The sequence below is a fragment of the Festucalex cinctus genome, chromosome 11 (assembly GCF_051991245.1).
Source record: "Festucalex cinctus isolate MCC-2025b chromosome 11, RoL_Fcin_1.0, whole genome shotgun sequence".
Taxonomy (NCBI): domain Eukaryota; kingdom Metazoa; phylum Chordata; class Actinopteri; order Syngnathiformes; family Syngnathidae; genus Festucalex; species Festucalex cinctus.
In genome coordinates, this window is record NC_135421.1 from 16,638,105 (window position 1) to 16,654,366 (window position 16,262).

General features: G+C 39.6%; 3 protein-coding genes across 3 annotated transcripts in view; all 3 read right to left on the bottom strand.

Moving 5' to 3' along the window:
* The window catches only part of spegb (striated muscle enriched protein kinase b), a 37,673-nt gene extending 36,356 nt beyond the window's left edge, over positions 1–1,317 (bottom strand). The window contains exon 1 of the mRNA XM_077536691.1: positions 921–1,317. Within this exon, the coding sequence (XP_077392817.1) occupies positions 921–1,317 (397 nt within the window). The remainder of the gene's footprint in view (positions 1–920) is intronic.
* A 3,565-nt stretch (positions 1,318–4,882) lies between these two features.
* Positions 4,883–9,615, bottom strand: cxcr1 (chemokine (C-X-C motif) receptor 1). Its single transcript, XM_077536696.1, has 2 exons — positions 9,112–9,615; positions 4,883–7,197 (listed from the first exon to the last, which is right to left on the bottom strand). The coding sequence occupies exons 1-2, from the start codon at positions 9,113–9,115 to the stop codon at positions 6,125–6,127; spliced, it is 1,077 nt and encodes a 358-aa protein (XP_077392822.1). The 5' UTR covers positions 9,116–9,615; the 3' UTR covers positions 4,883–6,124.
* A 1,640-nt stretch (positions 9,616–11,255) lies between these two features.
* LOC144030413 (SOSS complex subunit B2-like) lies at positions 11,256–15,974 on the bottom strand. Its single transcript, XM_077536697.1, has 6 exons — positions 15,032–15,974; positions 13,792–13,930; positions 13,619–13,690; positions 12,652–12,736; positions 12,186–12,255; positions 11,256–11,909 (listed from the first exon to the last, which is right to left on the bottom strand). Exons 1-6 carry the CDS (start codon positions 15,126–15,128, stop codon positions 11,698–11,700), a joined length of 675 nt encoding a protein of 224 aa, XP_077392823.1. The 5' UTR covers positions 15,129–15,974; the 3' UTR covers positions 11,256–11,697.
* Between the last annotated feature and the right edge of the window lie 288 nt (positions 15,975–16,262).

The following is a 16,262-nucleotide window of genomic DNA, read 5'->3' on the forward strand; positions in this document are numbered from 1 at the left end:
CCAAGCACAACCATCCAAAAATCCTTAGCACCTCCAGAATGTTATGAAACTGTTGCCTTAGACACCAGTTAAGCCAAACAACACCGAATTCGTTGAAACATTCTCAAGGACTATGCCTGAAATGGATCAGGAAGTCGGTCCATTTGGTTTCAAGCAGCAATTTTGGGCGAATTCCAGGACTTGTACTTGGGCAAATGACTTGGGAATTTGGCAAAACCATCCCTAAGCAAAAGCAGGGATCGTGAACAGACGGTTGACGCTGAATTGTGAAAGACTGAAGTCCATGTCATTCAGTGTAGGCGGAACATGGCCACAGGTGTCAAATCCGGGTCCAGAAAATAGAAACACTGCCACAGAACTCGTTGACCTGCTGGTTGAGTGGCTAAAGCCAAACGGTGGCAGGGTTTTTCCTTTCCTTGACTAGGATTTGGAACCTCTGCATGGTGACCAAGTTCAGTTACCATTTCGAGGAGTCTCTAAAAATTTGAAAAGAACATTTCCTGAGCGACACGAAATTGGGCGGACGCGTCTAGTATAACAGGACACATGAAAAAGTCTCAAGAACCCATGACTACACATGACTAGGATGTTAGCCATTTTGTTTTGAAACTTACTGAAGAGGTGTCAAATCTAGATACAGAAAGCAAAAACCTTGCCACAGTTTGGCTTTAGCCACAGGTGTTTCTACTCAACTGTCAGGTAAACTAGCTCCCCAGCAAGTTAGCGAGTCATTGAGTAGAAGCACCCGTGGCTAAAGTCAAACTGACACAGGGTTTTTACTTTCTTGGACCTGGATTTGATGTTTGAATGAATGTTTCGTGACTTAAACCTCATGGTCAAATCTAGACTTCCCAGAGCAAAGGTGATACGAATACTACGGATGACACCAACATTACACAAATTCTAAAAGTGTGTCTCACCTTCACCAAGATCCAACACTGCCAGTACAGCACTGCTGCGGGCCTCCCCCAGGTGGTTATTGGCAATACAGGTGTAGAGACCTGCATCGCTGGGCTTGCAATCCCTAATCCAGAGGCCTCCGTATTCCTGGTTTTCCATGTTGAGGAGCTCGTCATTGTGGTACCAGTACAGGGAAGGTTGGGGGTCTCCACAAACCATCACTTTAAGCCGGATGTCGCAACCCGTCCCAACGGCGGCATTCCGCATTTTTCGCGTAAAAACCGGCGGAGTCGGGCTGGGATGAGGCGGCCCTCGGGCCTCCGGGCTACCTTTGGAGCGTTTGGGTGGCACGACAGGACTCGGGGGAGCTTCACTCGCCCCCTTCTTGAGGGACGTCTCCCCTTCTGATTTTTTCATTGTTACTTCAATACAGGGATTGTATGGCCGTGACACAAACTAAAGTGTAGAATTTGGCGATATCTTTAGTCCCATTTTTGGATTTTCAGATCATGAAAGTCTCTCAAATGTCCTTTCTGTTGAAGTAAAAAAAAAAAAAAAAAAGTTACCTGGTGATTAGAAGGCGTTATGTGCCACTCTGTGACACAGTGATATATTTAGTGCGAGACCCTTTGGATCATGTTGCATTAACAGCTCCTTTGACTTCTGTCTCTTCAAAGTGACGACTGTTTTTTTCTTCTTGTTTTCCTCTTGAGGTCTCGGTCACCATTCCCCGTCACTTTCAGTCTTTTGTCAGTTTCCCTTCAAAAGTCTGCAAGTCTCACTTGGTTTCTGGTGCTGAGTATCAATCCACTGTCCAGTGGGTTGGACGGTGTCTCCCCGCCTTCCTTTTCCCATGAGCTAATCCACCCCGTGCATGATCTCCCCGCCGCCGCCGCCACCACCTCTGCCAGTTTGTTGGGGGGAAATGACCGTCATGGACCGAGCAAGCCTTACAATGGCAGCTGCCACCAGCGAGGGTCCCACCCCCTTTGTCATTTTTAGCCAGCCTGGGGTCAGTAGAACGTGTGAGGTGGTGCGACAACCCAAACTTGGCAGAGCGGAGGGGTGCTGGGTACGGGACAGCTATCATATTTTAAGCACGTTATTAAGTAATGTTCAGAAGTTATTAAATATGTAATAATGTTCAGCGCAATTATAAAACAACACAAAACAATTAAGGGACGAGTACAAATAATGTACCAAAGTGTTTCCCCATTGAAATGAATGGAATTGCAATTGATCGATTAAGGCCATGCCATCAAAAAAAATTAAATAAAAAATAAAAAATAAAAATAAAAATAAGGAAAGGTTGCACTTTATCATATTGTACTTCATTTAAAAACAGATTAATAATATAACTAAGTAAATAGAATGAAAAGAATTAAACAGTTTATGCAATTTATCCAGTTGATTGTGCTGCTCCTTCTGGTGTGCCCGCCTCAGCCACTAGGAGATAGTATCCTATAGTCAGGCAGACACAAAAAAGAAGAGTACTACTACTACTACTACTACTACTACTATTAATGGCATTTTGTCTTTTAGCATTAAGCTAAACGGGCTTCAGCAGGCCACTGTTACAATAGTTTTGTAACGTCATTGTTATTTTTTGTTTTGGCTTGAGTGTTTTTGTTTTAATTCAGTTAGTTTTAATTAATTTTTGAACCAGTGTTTTAGTTTTGAGTAGTTTTTTTTTTTCTTCAGAAAATACTTATTAGTTGTGTATTAGTTTTAGTTTTTCTTATACTGTACAGTATATGGTGTATTCGTTGCGTGCAAGACTTAAAAAAAAAAAATAAGTTGCAATAAGTATTGAGTAATAAAATAAACGACAATCCCCAAACGACACTTCTTCTTCTGTTTGGCTGAACACTAATAACAAAATTATTTCATTTAAAATTAATCACGAGAAGCTCACGGATGAAATTAAATGACAAAGATGAAAACAGAGGATGTTTTCGCTATGTTATTTTCAGTTAGTTTTGTTTATTTAACAGCACTTTCATTTTTCTTTTATTCTTTATTCTTTCAGTATTTATTTTATATATTATTATTTATATTATTTTATTTTGTTTATTATTATGTATATTTTATTTATTTATTTTATTATTAATTATGTTTTATTATTATTATTATTATTATTATTATTTATATATTATTTTTATTTTAGTTTAGATTTTATTTAAAAAAAATGTTTTTTCCGTTTTAATTTTAGTTATTTTATTACTTTTTTGCCAACCACAATATCAGTACCTAAAGCAAAGCTATGTGGTTGTTTTAAATACAGCTGAAGCCTTGAAATGCTTTCTGTCTTTCTCAAATGGAAATTTTTACAGCTCAAGGAGAAAGCAAAATGTTTGTCACAAAAGCATTTGGCATTGATTTTTTTATTTTTAGCTATCTGTAAACATCCTACTTTTGAATGTATCCATAATCCATAAACAACTGGAGGATGGTCATACATTGTTAAATATATGGCAGGTAGCATGCTACATTGAAATGTGTAACGTGTACATGTATTTGGGTATCAGTACATCACATGTTGCCGAGTCTATTTCCATTTCCCGGTTGCCATAGTAACATTTCAGTCAGCCTGAACATCATTTCACACGCTGAACTGCAGCGCACACACGCAAAAGGCGGGTATGAGGAGTTTAATTTACAGAGTTTGATTTCTTTCTCCTATTATATGAGGCCTAATAAAAAAAAATTGGCAGGATAAAATCAACTCAGCTCATCATGATTCAGTTCATGCGGTTGCCCTTTAGGGGGCAGTAAAATGCCCTGGATGTTAATCGTCCAATCAATGATCAGTGCGTTTAAATTGCTAACTTAAAATTCATAGTCACCCTATTTCACCACCAAGATAAAAAAAGAAAAGAAAAGAAAAAAAGAGATCATTTTGTCCTGAGGTGGTACAAAACATCCTGTTTTGTCACAATGTTGACATGTGCTAACGTGTTGCAAAACTTGAGAAATACATTTTCCTCACATTTCTCTCACAAGTGACTTACGTGAAGGCGAATATGGATCCTGTCTTTTTTTTTTTTTTTTTTTTTTTTTACAATTAGTTTGTTTCACTACTTACACTGCCTTTAATACAGTTTTTTTTAAGATATCATCAGTTTTTGGGGCAAGTACGGCTTTAGTTGCCATGACGACCTGGGATTGACATCCAGCGTTTATTCATTGTTCATTGCCAGGGTGGACTGGGGTTGGGGGGGCTTCTAAAGTACTGGGGGCAACCATGAATTTGCAGAAATAGCAAAAAACAAAAGACAGACTTGGTTGTTTATTGTATTTTTTTTTTTTTAAGCAACCAATCATTTGTATACAAGCACTTAAAAAGGCAAAGAAAGACGCTAAAAAACGATACATACATACATACATATATACAACATATATTGCCCACTAAATTTGAAGCGCACCTGTTATGTGTTAATTTTTTCGACATTTAATGTTATGAGGACGTCTTCAAAAATTTATATCCACTGCACACGCCCATCCTGCTTTTTCTTTTTTTTTTCTTTTTTTTCGAGAGCTCAGAATTGTTCATTCGGTAGTCTTACCGATTCAACGTCTTATCATCCTGCTTTTTCTAATCAATTCATTATTTGCATAATTTAAAATGGGAAAAAATTACCTACGGCATATGTAAACATTTATTAAATGCTTTACTTTAATGCATGTAGTTATGTTTATTGGTCAAACTCCAAAAGCTACCTTTAATGTAAACATCCACTGTTGGCTAAAAAGGATTGATCATCTGCGGTCAAAATTAATAGTGTGATTAATCTGTTGTAATACAATGATTAATGCGATAGTTTTTTGTGATTAATTAATTAGTTAACCCTTTAACTTTGACAGCACTAATATATATATATATATATATATATATATATATATATATATATATATATATATATATATATATATATATATATATATGTATACTGTATGACTGGATAGCCGATATGCCAAGACTTTTGAGGTCGCAAGGCCGCCATATTGCTCCTCCCAAGAAACGTTTCCCGGCATACAATCCCATTACATTTACAGCATCGAAATTGGACAATATTTATTTTAGACAGTACTTAGTCGAAACAGCATGATTTATGGTGTTTTTAATTTATTAAACATAAACAAGAGGACTTCAGACATTTTACAACTTGCCTTAAATACATATATAAATTGTATGCTTAATGATGTTTTCGTACAGGAGGCAACTTGTATATATATATATTTTTTAATGAAAGAATTAGAACTGTAATTCAACAAATTATGCCTCTTCCAAATCTAATATTGGGTCTAAAGGGACTGAACGATAAAAGAAAAAGGTGGTCTTCAAAGCAGCACATACTGTCCACTTGTTATTTTTAATTATGTTTTTTGAACTTGTTAAAAAATGGTGACCACCCCCGTAGGGCTTTGTAATTAATCAAAATTCAATCACAATTTCACTCCACACTTATATTAAAAATTATATATATATAAAAAAAGTTTAATACTATTTTTTTAGTGTGCACCTTTTTTTAAATTTTAAAATAACTAATTTAATAAATTGTTTCATCCAAAATTAACTTGCGTAATTATAGTGTTTCAAATAATTTTATTTGTCTTAATATTATTTATTTATTTTTTCCATTTAAACATTTTCTTGTTTTGTACAAAAAAAAAGATGTCCGACTGCACAATGCACATGCTGCACTCCAATTTCATTTTGCCAACATAAATAAATAAATATATAGTATTATAAATATATATTATTATAAATTCTGTTTGGTCCAAAATGAACTTACATAATTATAGTATTTTTTATTTTTTTTAAACTGGACTTAATATTTTTTAATTTTTAATTTTCTTGTTTTGTACCCCCCCCCCAAAAAAAATCAACAATCGTTTGAATAATCGTGATTTCAATTATTGCCAAAATAATCGTGATTATTATTTTTTCCATAATCAAGCAGCCCTTTTCATTCCTCCACACCGCCTCCGAACTTATACTAACTGCCTACGAGCTGTATATGTCTCATCAGTGTGTATACCGTATAGTTTATACAGTAGTCTGCTCGCAAGTTGGGAGTAACAAGATGGCCGTCCTGCGACTTCAACGGCTTGCACTGGCGTTTATGGACTATCGGCTATCCAGTTAGCGGATTGAAATCACAGAATATTTACAAAATCCAAAGTTTGTTGATTTTCCCAAAGAACGCGTCCTTCGAGCCGTTCACATGAACGTCGACGTGACGTCGGACGTGAGCGACGACCTGCTGCTCCTGGACACGGATGTCCTCTCCAGGACACCCATTTTCCTCATCAGCTGCTGCAACCTCCTGCGGAACTTCTCGCCGACAAACGCGTACAGCACCGGGTTGACGCAACTGTGCAGCAGGCCCAGGCTGTGGGTGGCCAGCACGGCCCGATCGACCGCCATCCTGGCGGGGCAGTCATACCGTACGACCCGGGCGCGGAAGAAAGTGTCGGTCATCACGGCCACGTGGTACGGCGTCCAGCACAGCAGGAAGGCGGCCACCACGAAGACGATCACCCGCATGGCTCGCTGCCTCTGGAAGCCGCCGCGGATGCGGAGGAGCCGCTGGACGGTGACGCCGTAGCAGGGCAGCATGACGGCCAGTGGCACGACGAAGCCCAGCGAGTGGCGGAGGACCCTGGTGGCCAGGCGCCACTCGTCGGCGCTGCCCGGGTCGTAGTACTCGGCGCACACCATGTGACCGGAAGCGGAGAAAGACGAGTACAGGAGTCCCGGCAGGGACAGGAGCGCTCCGACGGCCCAGACGGCGGCGCAGATCCCCCAACTCGCCAGCCGCCGGTTAGACCGGCGGGCCTCCATGGCCCGGACGATGACCATGTAGCGGTCCATGCTGATGCACGTCAGGAAGAGGATGCTGGAGTAGAAGCTGAGCTCTTGGACGACGGTGACCATTTTGCACATCAAGTCCCCAAACAGCCACCCTTTGGAGACGGAGGTGGCCCAGAACGGGAGCGTGATCGCCAGCAGGATGTCGGCCACGGCCAGGTGCAGGAGGTAGAGGTCGGATGGGGGAAGTGCGTGCTTGCTCAGGCCGATCACCAGGCCCACCACCACGTTTCCGGGGATGGCCAAAAGGAAGATGAGGACATAAAAGACGCTGATGGAAAGCGCGGCGGCGTCCGGGATGGCGAACGGGCTGCACGGTTGCGTGTCGGGGTTGATGACGAAGTCGCTGTCGTTGTAAGTGAAGTTGAGTTCGTCGTACGCCGAGCCGAAGTCGATGGTGTAGGACACCGCGGAGCTTAGATCTGAGGGTGAGATTGAGAAAAAATAAATAAATCACACTAAATGGCCACCCGTCCGTTTTCTGGACCTATCCCAGGCAAGGTTGTTATCGTTAATTAAAACTAACGAAAACAACTAAAATTAAAAAAAACTATTTTGATAACGAACTAAAATAAAAACAAAAACTAACAAACTACATTTTATGTTTACAAAACTCACAAAAACTAACTATAATTTAGCAAAAATGTCCTTCGTTTTCATCTTTGGTCATTAATTTAATGCGTGAGCCTTTGGGGATGGAATTTAAATATGATTTTAAGCAGATTTATTTCGATAACTGGAATAAGGACGTTTGAAAGTGTGTCACACAGAAGCAACATCATTAGCAGCAGCCAATAGAAAAGCACTTTTAGATGACGTTGCTCCCATGTTTTTTTTTGTTTTTTTTTTATTGCACACAAGCAATACACATAAAAAAAAAAAAACTAATACTGAAACTAACTAAAACTAAGCATTTATTAAATAACTAAAACTAATAAAAACTAACAGAACCACCATTAAAACTGATTAAAACTAACTAAATTTAAAAAACAAAACTCAAAACGAAATAAAAACTAAACTGGTGAAAAATTCCCAAACTATGATATCCCTGATCCCAGCTGACTTCTGGTCTGGTCATCGGTCAATGCACGGACAAATACACAACTCATATATAAAACTGGTGACAATTTAGAGGCTTTGTTTTGGGCAAAAGAACTGGCGTTCATACTGGACTGGCTGCCAGTCAATAAACAACCACTCACAATGAATATGTTTACGTGGAGTTAATAATTATTTCAAAAAACAAACATTCAGTTTTTGAAAGGTCATGTAAACTCGTGCAAAACCCCCGAATAAGACCCTTTCTAACCCCTAGAGCAGGGGTGGCAAACTGTGGTCCTCGAGCGCCGGAGTCCTGCAGGTTTTATAGATTTCCCTACTCGAAGTGCAGCTGATTCCAATTAACAGGCTCGTTATCAGGATTCTGCAGAGCTTGCTGATGAGCTGATCATGAATCAGCTGTGTTGAAGAAGGGAAATATCCAAATCCAGCAGGAATGCGGCCCTCGAGGACCGGATCTCGCCACCCCTGCCCTAGAGTAACTCTGTCCGTTCACGTCAAAAGGACACAAGGACTGCTTTGAAATTCTTTGACTATCAATCAATCAATCAATCATTTATTGTTTATATTTTCTAGTCATTTTTTTGAAAAACTGCTACAGACAGAAACTAGTAGTTAAGGATTTTCAAGATTTTGGGGTGGTCTCGGCCCTCTATCAAACTAGACTAGATCCACCCCTGGGACTCGGGCGCAAAAAAATGTGATGTGATGTTTTTTTTTTTTTTTTTTTAATTCTAATTTTTAACATATGCCACGGGCCATAGTTTACACACCCCTGACTTACAAAACTCACTCAACTAATTTTAGGCAAATAATTTTTTTTTTTTTAGGCACGACTCGTGGGGAACATTCTGGACTAGTTGTCAGTTTAACTGCACTTTTATTTCATATCTAACCATGCATTTTCGTTGCTAGTACTGCCTTTCACTTGAACTCAATTGTTTTCTATTTGAATCTAAAAAGTAGCAAAAAGTGTCGTTTTCAATTTCATTATTCCATCATTAGAAAAACGTGCGTATACTTGCCGATCATTCTGTAGGCTCCCGTACTGCAAGCGAAGCGCTTAAAAGTATGTCACAAGAAGATAAGGAACAAGAAATGTGCCTTTCTTGCCACTCCTCCCATCGAGTGATGCATTTTCTTGCTTCTGACCAACTTTTTCCATTATGTAAATAAATTAACATTTCACATGAGAACCAAAGTGCTGTAATTTATTGCTGAAATAAAAATATGTCAAGTCACTGATGATATCCAAGCATTAAAAAAATAGGACTTACTCATGTTTAATGCTGGTCCTCAGCTTGTCTTCCTTGTGCTTTACTGAATAGTTTTATGATTTCACTCAATCAGATGTTTGGATGCTTGCTTGTCTTCCACCCAAAATAACAAAAAACAAAAAGCACTTCCTCTTTAACACGTGGGCCATATGTGTTGTCATAAGATGTACACCATCACTGACGTTTGTGGACATGAAAGAGAAACCATGAGCTTATAAAATGTTCAATACGAACACTGAATGAAGAAATACTCAAAAATGAGAGATGCAGCCAAATGTTGGGTCCTCACACTACCATTTTGTTGCCATGCTCCACCCACATTAGATGGCACAAGGCAGTATCAATTTGCACCAAAATGGCTGACTCTGTGTTTAAGTTTCCTTGAGATTTTTTCGTGCATCCGTTTTTGACAGTCATGCTCACAAATTCTGTCTAAAGTGGTAAAACTGGTGTCAGCAGGCTGATTTGTTTATTTTTTCTCTCTGTCTAACTTATGAGCTTTGTAATGTGTCCAAAATATCAGAGCCAAACCAAAATGGCTGACTTCCTGTTCAATTCCGGGCATGGGCCTTGAGACATCTGACAATGTGAATGTGTTTTGGCAGTAGAGTTTCAGGACATCTGAAACATACAAATTCAGTAGGATACATTTGCTGGAAGAAAACAAATGGTGCATTTTTTTCCACGGGCCACAAAGTTATGACTGTGAACACAAATAAATGTACAGTATGAACCATGATCACCCGCATAATAGAGGAAGAATTAGTTTTAAAATCAGATGCCAGTAAAAACTGCTTAAATGTTTTTTTAAAAAGGGGTGGGGTGATAACCAAAATTTTTTTGCAATATCTCAATATTTTTAAAAGTGAAGACAATTTGCAAAATTTGCAATCATGTCAATACACATAATTGGCTTTGTGGGTAACATAAAATGATGTAGCGGGTCAAATCGGGCCCATGGGTCGCAGGTTTGACACCCATGATGCACTGAGGATGTATTTCGCTACTCATACGTTTCGCACGTGTATTACAACAAAAGAACTTGAAAGCCAGAAACTCGTGCATGGCAATGTGTGTGTGTGTGTGTGTGTGTGTGTATGTGTGTTTTTTTTTTTCTTTCTCCTGTCCCTTCTTTGGGCAATCTGACCACCAACAGGTCATAGGTGGAACAGCAGGCCAAAGGAGGCGCTGCTGGACTGTTTTTGTTTCACCGACTAGATTTTTTAGTTTTTTTGCAATTACCCATAGTTTCATTAAAAAGTAAGTTTAAAAAAATGCAATTTCCAGCGTGGAGCTCAATAAGAGGTATCCTCCCCCCCAGTTGTAGTATTACATCACGATTTCCGTCTAAATGTAAGCGACGTGTACATCTGGGGCCCCGCAGTGTCAACACATAATGAAACTGAAATACCGGCACCTGATTCTAGGCTGACCACCGAGGTTGAGGAAGTTTCCCAGTGCGGCTCATGACTTGACACATATGTGTTGACACGTGTTCGGGCGTCAGATTTCCTTCCTCGCTACTCATGTGCTTCACATATATCGCATTGCTACAAATTGAAATGGAATGAGATTGAGGAGCACAAAAGTGTATGTTTTGGCCGGAGTGTTGAGTGCGTTGATTGGGCAGAACTTCAAACTTCACCGCACAGTACGGAGCTCCGTTAAACATGAGGGAACCTTTTGTGTTGTTCACAATATCTATGCTTTAAATGTTTACAAAAGCCAACATTGTGGCCACGAATTAGATGCGGCTCAGTATTGGGACATAAGGGTGAGCGAATCGAGCGCACCTTTAATGAATATCATGCACCGGCACTCGGCATTTGATCATCCAGTCGTCCCAAGTTGTTCGTGGGACCATTTAAGTCAATATGGTGTGGGTGTTTTGTAAAAAAAAATATACACACATCAGTAATGTATACTCACCCTCACCTGCCTGTTTTATGTGTTCCGTAATGTACAGAAGTGCATTACATAGTGCAGGGAGAAGAAATTGGGCAATGCTAAGACGAAGTCAATAATATGAGGTGCTTGGTGCAACAAAATGGGTATGTCGAAACATTGAGGCAATACATTGCTTAAAAGTGAAGTGGTTCACAAAGTACGTGAGGTTTGGGCCATCAACAGGAAGCAAATGTCCATTTGGTTGTTGGGGTCTTGTTTATTTAAAAAAAAATAAAAATAAAAAAAGTTTTACAACTGTTGCAAATTTGGTTAACCGTCTACGCCAAGGTTGAAGTGGTCCCACTTTAAAGATGGTACAATTGTAAGAGATTATAGGGAGAAAAGGGGGGGGGGGGGGGGTTATTTTTCAGAACATTTTCCTCGCTTGGAAAATGAAGAGAAGAAAGTGCACAGAGTGTTCCAGTCGAGTGAATAATAATACGGCAGAATTTCACAGAGAGGTCGGATCTTATGCCAACATTTAACGGCTTCCTAATGGGAACTTGAGTAGAGGAGTTCCAACAGTGCAAGCGCAGATTCGCAAGCTGTGTTAAAAGAAGGATGCAGCTACACTAACATGTGACAGCAGTCAATATTGAGTGAAGTGAATGATGATGCGGAAAAAAAAAAAAAAATCATTCATCTTTTGGCACGTCGCGGGTCCCTGCCGTTGCTAATGCTAACCGACGACTTGGCGGAGGCGGACGGGGGTCCCGACGTAGACTGAGTCGCCGCTCCATTGCCGGGCGATCGGCCATTTGGCCGCCCAAACGAAGAGTCGCGGGCACCGCCAGGTGCGGACCCGCTGCCGCCACTGTTGTTGGAGGAAAATGGCAGCATGGAACCATTACCTGAGGGGTTTAAAAAAAAAAAAGAAAAAAAAAAAAGATTTGGAATGTTTTTTTTCTTCAACTACACTCAGCATAGTATATTTTGGTGCTGTTTTCCTAAGATTACAAGATGGTGCAAAGCTGTGGAAAATAGGAAAGTAGTAATTGGTCTAACGGTTGATCCTTGTGCTATTTTGACAATAGTGTAAGTTTGTGGCACAAAGGACATCTCCCATAAGCAGCTGTATAACAAACCATGTTGAAAGCTATATAAAACAGAAATGCTCGACGACTTACCTGGCGCAGCTGGTGTACCTGAATTCTGATTGGGTGGAGAGTTCCCCCGCTGATTCTGGTCGGGTTTCCCCTTGTTGGCCAAAAGAGAAAAATAGCAACTTTCAAACCAACTGCACTACAGTGCAATGTTACAGTGCAATGTTAATTTTGGCAAAAACATTTCATTTCCTTTTAGTTAGTCTTTTAGTCATTTGATTGTATTTTAATCCAATTTTAGTCTACAAAAATCTTTCGTTGACAAAATTATCACTGCTGCAGTGTTTGGTTCGTTTCTTAATCAACTTAACCCTAATACTGGAAACAATGGGCGGACAAATGACTAATTAAATGGGAAGAAAAAAAAAAGAAAATTCAACAGTATCATTTATTATACCACATATAATCCCTGAAAGGCAAATTTGGATTTCAACCCAGATGCGTTCGCGCGGCGACAAGCCGGCCGAGGCTGCAACGACAAACCACTCACCGACTTGTTTTGCTGGTTTGTTTGAGCGAGCAGCTCCGGATTGGCCTCGCTGAAATTGGGCACTTCCGAGTAGACCATGCAAAATCTAGAAGGGACAAGCTTTAAATGTCACATTCAAAAGGCAAGAAAAGCTGAAAAGATTGCTTTCAGAGAGTCTATAAAAGAAAGAGGCAAAATTTGCAGTCGATTGTTTTGAACTTATTTCATAGTATAAGAAAATGGAAATGAAAAAAGCAGAGTAAGCCTGAAATAGCTTTTACTATAAGAGTATGTTGATGTATCTTGACATTTATGTGTTCAAATGTCAGCATTCTAATAGATATGAACAAAAGGAGTAGTTGGAAAAAAAAAGCTCATACTAAAGAAAAAATATTGTGATTTTGTACATAACATCAATGCATATAAACCACCTACAATCTCTAATAATATTGAGGCACTTATTTGCTAATGCAAGCACACTTACCGCTTCACAGGAAAATTAGATTCCCCTTCGTATGACAATTAGCATAGATTTTAAACATAGAAGGCCAAAACACCCCGAATGAAAATTAAATTGCACTAATAATCTAGCCACTAGAGGGTGCTAGAACCGCACAAAAGGAAATCAACCTGACTTTTTTTAAAGAGATGTGTTCCTTTTAAATATTGTGAACATGATGACATTGTGGCAGTTTTAATATCACGACATCACAATATTGCCCTTATCGTTCCATCCCTACCTTTAAAAAGTATTTTTTTCTACTTGCTGTCGACTGATGTTGACATTAACGGTGCTGAGGAAGTAGGTAATGACAAATCATGGCTCAAGTTTGCTGACCAAACCCAGAAAACAGGTGAGCCATCATTGGTAGTTAGTTACTTCCTCAGCACAGGTGAAGTCATCAGTCGACAGTAGGGGTGGGTGATATGACCTAAAAATAATATCACGATATTTCAAAGAAATTTGCCCGTGTAGACTAATACTCACTCTCCGATCTTCTGCAGGTCGCCTCCTCTTCCAGTGTAAAGCGTCAGGCAGCCTTTCCATATGGACGCATATCTAAACACACAAGATATGAGTTTACAACTGCATTTTTACACATCTTGTGCTTTTTCTTACCCCCACCAGGATCTTAGCGAACGCTTCCATTGCTTACTTACCCTCTGGTGAGTTTGATAATATCGCCAGGCTGAATGAGACTGCCCAGCTCGTCCCAAACGGAGATGGCGATGCTGCCGCTCTTGTCCGCCACCTTGCAGGATCGCACTTCGTGACCGTCTTTGGTCTTGGTCACTCGTCCTAGGTAGGACGACAAAACCATTTCGAAGGGTGAGTTGGTGTTGGAATCTTTTGCCACCTCATACAAATGTTTCAAGATTATAAATGGCAAAATGGAATGAGAAAAAACACTGTCACGTTAGCAGCCGCACCGCACCCAAGTTTTTCCATTTGTGATACTTATGACCTAGAAGTGTTTTTTCAAGATGTTTTGATGCTACATGTGACAAATATTTACATACAGCACACTCAGTTCCTGCCACATTTACTGTTTTTCATTTGTTTATGGGCGGGAGTGTTTTCCATACAAATATTTACTGTAACTTTTAAAAATTCAATGTTACAAACATCGCAGACTTAACTAGTTTGCACAGTGGTGTACGAATGTGTTTACACAGCACAAGAAGGCACATCAAGTTACTACTGTACTTTCTGACTGTTAATGGCCCGTTAAAGTGTTCATGCAAATATTTATTGTAAGCAAATTTTGGGGTTATGAATAGTGCATGACACAGTAAGGCATTCGTGTTTTTTTTTTTGCTGTTGGCCTTTTCTTACAAATATTTAACAAAAATTGAGTAGCATATGATTATATCTCCAACATGTTTTTACATTTTAATGCAATATACAGTATATTGTTCTAGTGCATGGTCGCATACAACGCAATGTTACAGATTTCATTTGATTCATTTATGACCTCAATTGTTTTCCCCACACAATGTAATTAGAACTTCACTACTGCGTTAGCTATATTTACAGCCTAACAAAAATGTACAATATACAAAAATGTACAATATTTATGACTTTACGACTACATTGGAGTACGTTCGTAGTAGACTACGGCGCTGCGTAAGAAAACGTCCTTTCGGTTACAGCCACACTTTCAGTTTTATTTCATATTCATAGCCTACACTACAAGTGTTTTTCACACATATAACTATTATAATGACACGACTACCTTTCGACACCTGCGTACAAATTCGAGTAACGTTACCGTCGTAAAACGAGGACTTGACGTGAAACCCACAAAAACGTGCCTGTCCCTTTAAGCACACGCGGTCCGTCCCGAGCAAAAAAAAAGGACATTCAAAAGCCACCGTGTGTGCTAACAACAACACTTACCTATTTCCAAAACGATGAATACAATATTGAGGTTTTTCGAGCCGGGCTTGACATCTTTAATCAAGAAAACCGCCTCGGCCGAGGAGGGTGCTGCCATTGTCCCGTGTCGCTGCCAACAAACTAACGAACCAAACCAACCAAAGGCGACGAACCCAGCTACGTTAGCACTAGCCGCGCTAGCATGTTAGCTTGGGGAAACGCCGAAGCACTCGTTTTGTGTACACAATTACCTTTTTTTGGAGTTAAATCACACACGTTGGTCACAAGAACTACATGAAACCAAAACAAAACAAAAAAACTTTGAGCAAATAATGGCGATTAGCTCTGGTGCTAATGCTACCTAGCCGCTATCTGGCTACAAGGACGGTTAGCTGGTTAGCTACTTTCTTTCATTTCTCGAGTCGAGTTTCTTGACATGTCGAGAATTACAATGACAGCTGGTTTAGTCATATATTGGAGGATTTAGGGTTAAAAAAAATAATTACTATGATTTAGCAACGCAATCGCCGTACATTAAGAATGTAACTACTACTAGGATGGAAAAATCCCAGTTCCTGAGTCAAAAATAGTTGCACTTTAGGCTCGTTGTTGAGTTTAAATTAACTGTAAAGCCCAACTGTTTTAAAATAAAATAAAATAAGAATAATGGTGTTATAATTTACATAACACCGGCCGACTGCATTTCCTTTGTATTGCCTTTTAGTGTAACCAACCACGCAGTTGTGTTACAATAGTGCGTCTGATCGATGTGTATCTCTATAAATGGGCAGCCGGCTAAAGTTGACAGTAGCTAGAATAAATACCCTCGCTAAGTTGTCATTTCTAGATAAATGTGTACAAAATACGCAGCTGGAGCTAAGCAAGTTTTTTTGGTCAGCCACAAACTGCCGTGCTTCTACTAGTATGCCTCAGTCAGGACGTCGTACGTCACACGCAGAGCTCGCTTCGGGATATTTATACACTTTGGACTGTTCCATTATTGTTCACATGGGGGGTTTAAGTTATCAAATGCGTTTTTTTTCCCTCATCGTGTTCAATCGACAGATCGAATGTTACTTCGGTTAGAGGTTTATAAAATGATTAATAGCAAGCGCAAGCATAAAATTGATAGCATATATGTATTGGGAGAAAATTAACTGATGTAGTTGGTTCTTGCCCACTGAATTCCCGAATAGAAAGCACACACAGAACCGGAAGCGGTGTCGTCACAACGTAAACGTTTCTACTATTT